The sequence below is a fragment of the Condylostylus longicornis genome, unplaced genomic scaffold, assembly GCF_029603195.1.
Source record: "Condylostylus longicornis isolate FDR11 unplaced genomic scaffold, ASM2960319v2 ptg000019l, whole genome shotgun sequence".
Classification (NCBI taxonomy): domain Eukaryota; kingdom Metazoa; phylum Arthropoda; class Insecta; order Diptera; family Dolichopodidae; genus Condylostylus; species Condylostylus longicornis.
In genome coordinates this window covers 583,373-589,463 of record NW_026577988.1, presented here as the reverse complement: position 1 = coordinate 589,463, position 6,091 = coordinate 583,373, and the positions used below count along the sequence as shown (strand labels likewise).

The window sequence follows — 6,091 nt, the reverse complement described above, 5'->3', positions numbered from 1 at the left end:
ATCTACTAAAATAAATTATGAATGTTTAAATAAAATAAATATTTGAGGTTTTATATCATTTATTTTTTTTTTTTTTGGTAAGAAAAAGAAAAATATTAAATATTTTACTAGCTTATAATAGGATGCCTCTTCATATGACCCCAATATCCCGCAGTCTGTTTAAAACCTTTTCCACATATATTACAAACGTGCTTCCTTTCTTCGCTATGCAGTTTTTTATGTTCTCTTAAACTTGTTCTTTTCCTAAAGAATTTTGGACACATATTGCACCCAAACGGTTTTTCACCTGTATGAATACGAATATGTTCCACTAAGTACTCTGATTGTGCGAACCGCTTATTACATAATTCACATTGATGCGGCCAAAATTCCGGATCAACATGTGCACTTCGTTGATGCCTCTTTAAATAAAACTGAAATATATTTTATTATAAAATTGATTGTTTTTTAATAAATAATTGCTTTATCTTTACTTTGGTCTTGTAATAATTACCGCACATTTCACATTGAAAGCTTCCTACAAAAAAAAATGTTTTTAGTATACAAATATAATTTATGTATGTACATATGTATAAATCTAAAGCTAATTTTCTAAATAAAAAACAACCTTTTCCGTGTGTTTTTTCATGTTGCTTCATAAAATGAAAAGTTTTGAATTTTGCGTCACAATTTTCGAATTCACAAGAAAACGGTCTATCTTCAGTGTGTTTATTTATATTATGGGCTTTTAAATAAGACGCCATTGTAAAAGCAGCAGGACAATTTTCACATTTATATGGCCTATCATTCGTATGAATTTTTATATGGTACTGCAGTTGGCAATTGGTCCTGAAAATTCTTTCGCAATATGAGCATTTAAATCGAAAATCCCTTTTTGTAGTTGGTTCGTTATTATAATTCTGTGAATTTATTTCAGTTCCCATTTTTTGTTTGATTTTTTTACGGTTTTCTTTACATATTTTCATTTTTGAATCCATAAAAGCGTGAAATTTGCAAATTTTACATAAATTGTTTTCACTACAATGTTTTTCATCTTTGTGATGTTCGTATAATTTTTTATAGGTATCAAAACATAGATGACATTCGCAGCAGCAAAGTATTCCTAGTCGTAATAAACTTATGAAATCTCCTTTATTTTTCTCTATAATTTCTTTTACTACTGAACATTCTTCTAAAGTATGTAAATCTTTTACAGGTGCTGTACAATATGAACAAGAAGCTACAATATTTGATTTATCAAAAATATTTTCATCTTCATCTATTTGTATAGTTTTATTTTCTTGCGTTTCTCCATTCAAAATATTCGCTTCCAGAATTTTTTTTTCATTATCTACACTTTCCCCTATCACGCCTTCATCATTTTCTGCTTCAGAGTTTAAAAAATCATTCTCCATTTCATTGTAATCTTCGGCATCAATCGAAACTTCCTGTTTTAATTTAGGATTATTTGGGGATAATTCTAACTCGACTGAATTTGATTCAACTTCATCCGAATGTAACAAGCTATGAGTTTTGAATTCATTGAATTCATACAATAATTCATTGCAAAAGAAGCATAGAAATGTGTAATTTGTTTTATCCGACAAAAATATTTCACCACATTTTTGATAAATATTTTCTTCAATTTTCATTAATTCCATGGTAAAATTTATTTTTTTTTTTGATGTGAAGATTTAAGTTATTTCTAGTGCAAAATAATCGAATTTATATTTATATACTTTTATTTAGATCTTGCTGTTATCGCTGTGTTATGCCGAAAACAAAGTGAACGTCAACCGAAACAAATTGTCATTTGTCATCGTAGCTTTTCATGTCATTTGTCACATGATATTAAGAGCAGGGGTGTGCTTAATAACTCAATTGTAATAATAGGTCTACAAGTCAAATAGACTGGCAGTATAAAAAATTTTTCCAAAAAAATTGAAAAAGCTGAGTTCCAATTCTTAGACTCTCTAGAGCACTTTTAATGACTGAATCTTGTTAGTAGTGTAATATTAATAGTTGCAATAGTGATAATAGTTGTATTAGCGATAAATATTGTTTAGTCACCACAAATTAATTTCACGTAAAATAGAGTAAAACGATAATATTACGCTGCGTATTGCGAAATTAACAACGTTCAACACAAAATACAATTAAATTCAATACAAATTCAATACAAATTTTATTACAAAATGTTTGTTTTTATTTCAACATTCCTTACACAACAGTAGCTATATATAATAGTCTCAAATTTCGTCCCTATATTCTTTTCTAAGGAATCTATGCTAGTGCATAGCCTCATTCTAAATTTTGACTTATTGTTAAAAACATCCGAGTTCCAAAATTATAAAAATTTTTTAGGGAAAACGGTAGATAAAATATCCTCTACTGTTCATTTTAACAAACTATGGAACTATGTTCATTTAACATGGAATTGATCAGTAAATCTTTTACATTCTGCACCATTTGTCCATTGATATATTTTGTCTCTTATTGTTTCTTTAATTTCATATGGATATTTGGTGGCAGCAATTTTCATTAATAGATTATGAAAACACGTACAAATTTGTCTAGCATGCAATAGTTTCTGCATTGTATTAAGTTATTTTATACTATAATTTATAATTTTCAATTTTTACATGATAATTATGTAAAAAAGCAAATCTCTCATATTTTAACTAGTCCTTAGTATATAAATACATATTAAATTCTTAGCTCATATAAACGTCAAGTTAAATTGTTAAAATTGTTCCTTTAAAGAAAAGGTCATGCAACTAAAAATAATTACTAAAAAATTACTTTAACTAGAGATAATTTGTATGAATTAAATAAAAGTCATCAAGTACTGCGAAGTTTTAACAAGATTTGACTTAATTGGCCAACACAAGACAAAATATCTTCATAGTCCTTGGACCATTCTTTAATATCTCGTTCTAAGTCGACAAGTCGTTGCTCACCAAGACGAGTACCCCCATTTTTCAGAGCAGCGGCACACTGTGAAGTCAAAATTTTGAAACATTGTCGCCTTATTATGTTATGTGAATTGTTATCCCATATTGGTGTAGCTCTAACATAATTCCAAGCCATTGATACGTAATTGAGTAAAGCATCCCAATGCCCTGAATCATTTAAACACCGGCTTTGCGATACCAGGGCTTTCTTGAAAGCTGTTAAATGGATCACAGCCCGAGAATACGCTGTACCGTCGGTTTTCTTACATAATCGTGAAGTTGGCAAGCTTTTAAATATATTACGTTTAATATTTAATAATTCATCCTCAACTGAACTAAAAAATACATTGTGCAATTAGTCTTTATTTTTTTAAGGTAACTATTATTCTACTTACGAGAGATCGGGCATTGGAAAATTATCCCTGATTTTCGTCCCAATATTTGGATCATCTTTGACTAGCCCTTTAATAATTTCTATTAATTGGTCTTGAGTTAGTCCTTTTAACTGTAAGTGTAAGGGAATTTCAAAGTTTGCTTGTGCTAACGGTCTCTCATCCAATTTTTGTCTTTTAACCACTGGTGTGCCGCACCACATGATACGATTTGAACTCTCTTCATTTATATTCTTCTTTGGAGAAAAATTTTTGCGTTCACAGCTTTCATTTGCTATAAAATCATTCATTAATCTTTTACGTGGTGAGCTTCTTAATGTCATAGATGAACATCCTATTTTCGTTGGTGTTTTTGGGAATGGACTTCGACTCGACACAACCCCTGTAGGCAAAACATTCTTTTCTGGTGACCATACTAAAGAAATTCTACGCCTTCCTCGTTGTCGTATAACAAGTTCATCAGGTGATGGAATTGGTGAAATATAGTAGCCCCTTGATATATTTGTTAAAGTATTATCAAATATTGTTGTATTTAGAACATTTGCCGGTGTTGGTTCGTCCGGTATCCTAGTTGTAGGTGTTGTAGCTACACGTATTCTTCCTAAGCGTTCAGGGATTTCACTCAAAGCTTGTCGTGTCAAATGATGGGTTGGTGTAGTCATAATTTTTCCAATAAAAATTCACGGCCGCATTGAATTTTTTTTAGATCTTTTCTTTTGTATTATATGTACGTGTGTATATCCAAATTTAAAAATTTTGACTAAGTATATATTGAATGCTCAAAATTAGTTATAATTAGTGCACAATTTAAAACGATTTATTTATAATAATCTTTTTTTTATCATTATTTTCCTTGTTTAATTCAATTTGGCGCGATCATTTACAATATTTTGTTTACAAGAAATGATCATTGACCGTTCAATACAGAAAACCAGTGCTGCCACATGTCTAATTTTGAAAGAATTCAAAAAGTGTACAACATTCACAATTTTAAGCATATTGTTAAAAGTACATAATTGAAAAGAGAACATTTTTTTTTGATAATTATTTAGTTTGTAGGTGGCGGAGTTTTTTCTTTTAACCATATATATTGTTCATAAATTTTGAACTTTTCATTGGTTCCATGCAAAATTTTTAGATTTTAGAATTAGTTTTGCAATTATTGAACCTTTTTATTAAAATGTATCACATCAAAATTTTGAATTGAAGTTTATTTCGCATTCCAGTCAAAAAGTCAGTTTAGATCTGTATCTTAATTTTCTGTCATAAATTAATCTAAATTAAAAAATTAATAGTTATAAATCTATTTAAGATTTAAGCTTGAAAACAAAATTTGTTTCACCAGTAGATTTTCGCGTTAATTAAAACCAAAAATTTTTGTTAGATGTCGCGCACATCGATTAAAAGTAAATAATGGTAGTCATTTTGATAAGTTATTCATTTTAAAATTCTAAGGTTGGCATTATTGGGAATGTATCGAAAACTTCATAACTCTTATATGCCAATGTCAGACAGATTTAATATTTTTGTTTGAAACTAGATAAGTTATTTTGGCGGTAATATTGGAAAAATTATCTTTTAATTGTTAAGAAAAATGGGCGAATCTGGTATTAATATTCCAATAAAATTTATCGACAAAGAAGGCAATGCAGATGTCGATATAAAATTTACATCACGTCGAGTTACTCGCAGCAACTCTAATTTAGAAAAACCAGAAGTGAAACCAAAATTACATGAGTGTCCATATATAAGTTACACAGGAGAAATTAAATGTAAGAGAATGTACATATATGATAATAAATGCACTTAATATTTAGTGTAATATAGTGTAAATTTATTACAATATTCCAAATTTTAGACTTTACCACAACAATTGATATAGCGTGTGCATGTGACGAGCTCCTGTCGTATGTTGAAACTGTTCATAAAGAAACAACCGAGATTCCCATTGCTTTTGATATGGAATGGCCTTTTAGGTAAAAAAAAAACAAAACGTGATCTATATAGTGTAACTTATTTATATATTCATTAAGTTTTAAAACTGGTCCTGGTAAGTCTTCCGTTCTACAACTTTGCATCTTAGAGCATGAAACTTACGTTTTTTCAATTGGGCACTTGAAAAAATTACCTTCGGCTCTGATAGCTTTGCTCACACATCCGAAAGTAAAATTGCATGGTGTTAATATTAAAAATGACTTTAGAAAACTACAAAGAGATTTCCCTGATACAAATGCTGATAAATTAATTGAAAATTGTATTGACTTGGCTGCTATGTGTAACGAAATTAAAAACACTTCAGGAAGATGGAGCTTAGAACGTTTAGTTAATTATATTTGTCGTTTACAAATGGATAAAAGTAAAAAAATTCGCATGAGTAAATGGGATGTAGTGCCCTTAAATAACGACCAACTTCGATATGGTATGTTTTTTTATAATATTTTGATAAAAATAAATAAGTTCCAAATTTTAGCGGCTATCGATGTTTATATAGGGCAAGTCATATATCGAAAATTGGAAGAAGAAAAATTGAAGAAAACTGAGTTTGACTATGAAAATGAAATAATTTTAAGAAAATTAGGCTTAGATTTTTAAAATTGTACAAGTTTTATTGAATATATTATGTAAGTCTTTTGTTTTAAAATTTGTAAAAGAAAAAAAACGTTTGTAAAGCAATTTCTTGATTTTGTATGTTGTTAATCTAAATTAAAATTTTTACTTTATAAAATATTTTGTTGATTTTTAACTATAAATTTAAGTACAGAACAA

The 6,091-nt window shown here is 28.7% G+C and overlaps 3 protein-coding genes across 3 annotated transcripts; 1 reads left to right on the top strand and 2 right to left on the bottom strand.

Annotated features, from left to right (window-relative positions):
* Positions 1 to 73: 73 nt before the first annotated feature.
* Positions 74 to 1,746, bottom strand: LOC129606575 (zinc finger protein ZFP2-like). The gene is made up of 3 exons (XM_055516952.1): positions 608 to 1,746; positions 474 to 517; positions 74 to 413 (listed from the first exon to the last, which is right to left on the bottom strand). Exons 1-3 carry the CDS (start codon positions 1,638 to 1,640, stop codon positions 108 to 110), a joined length of 1,383 nt encoding a protein of 460 aa, XP_055372927.1. The 5' UTR covers positions 1,641 to 1,746; the 3' UTR covers positions 74 to 107.
* Positions 1,747 to 2,196: 450 nt separating this feature from the next.
* Positions 2,197 to 4,211, bottom strand: LOC129606576 (uncharacterized). The gene is made up of 2 exons (XM_055516953.1): positions 3,329 to 4,211; positions 2,197 to 3,268 (listed from the first exon to the last, which is right to left on the bottom strand). Exons 1-2 carry the CDS (start codon positions 3,985 to 3,987, stop codon positions 2,821 to 2,823), a joined length of 1,107 nt encoding a protein of 368 aa, XP_055372928.1. The 5' UTR covers positions 3,988 to 4,211; the 3' UTR covers positions 2,197 to 2,820.
* A 632-nt stretch (positions 4,212 to 4,843) lies between these two features.
* On the top strand, positions 4,844 to 6,045 carry LOC129606577 (3'-5' exonuclease). The gene is made up of 4 exons (XM_055516955.1): positions 4,844 to 5,097; positions 5,184 to 5,301; positions 5,359 to 5,744; positions 5,796 to 6,045. The coding sequence occupies exons 1-4, from the start codon at positions 4,920 to 4,922 to the stop codon at positions 5,915 to 5,917; spliced, it is 804 nt and encodes a 267-aa protein (XP_055372930.1). The 5' UTR covers positions 4,844 to 4,919; the 3' UTR covers positions 5,918 to 6,045.
* Positions 6,046 to 6,091: the final 46 nt, after the last annotated feature.

Excerpts from the sequence above, each read along its gene's own strand:
- LOC129606575 (XM_055516952.1), bottom strand. The coding sequence starts at position 1,640 with ATGGAATTAATGAAAATTGAAGAAAATATTTATCAAAAATGTGGTGAA. Across the intron at positions 518-607 it reads TGAAAAAACACACGGAAAAG|GAAGCTTTCAATGTGAAATG; the intron begins GTTGTTTTTTAT and ends TTTTTTTTGTAG. Across the intron at positions 414-473 it reads GTAATTATTACAAGACCAAA|TTTTATTTAAAGAGGCATCA; the intron begins GTAAAGATAAAG and ends AATATATTTCAG.
- LOC129606576 (XM_055516953.1), bottom strand. The coding sequence starts at position 3,987 with ATGACTACACCAACCCATCATTTGACACGACAAGCTTTGAGTGAAATC. Across the intron at positions 3,269-3,328 it reads TTTCCAATGCCCGATCTCTC|TTCAGTTGAGGATGAATTAT; the intron begins GTAAGTAGAATA and ends TGTATTTTTTAG.
- LOC129606577 (XM_055516955.1), top strand. The coding sequence starts at position 4,920 with ATGGGCGAATCTGGTATTAATATTCCAATAAAATTTATCGACAAAGAA. Across the intron at positions 5,098-5,183 it reads TTACACAGGAGAAATTAAAT|ACTTTACCACAACAATTGAT; the intron begins GTAAGAGAATGT and ends TCCAAATTTTAG. Across the intron at positions 5,745-5,795 it reads TAACGACCAACTTCGATATG|CGGCTATCGATGTTTATATA; the intron begins GTATGTTTTTTT and ends TCCAAATTTTAG.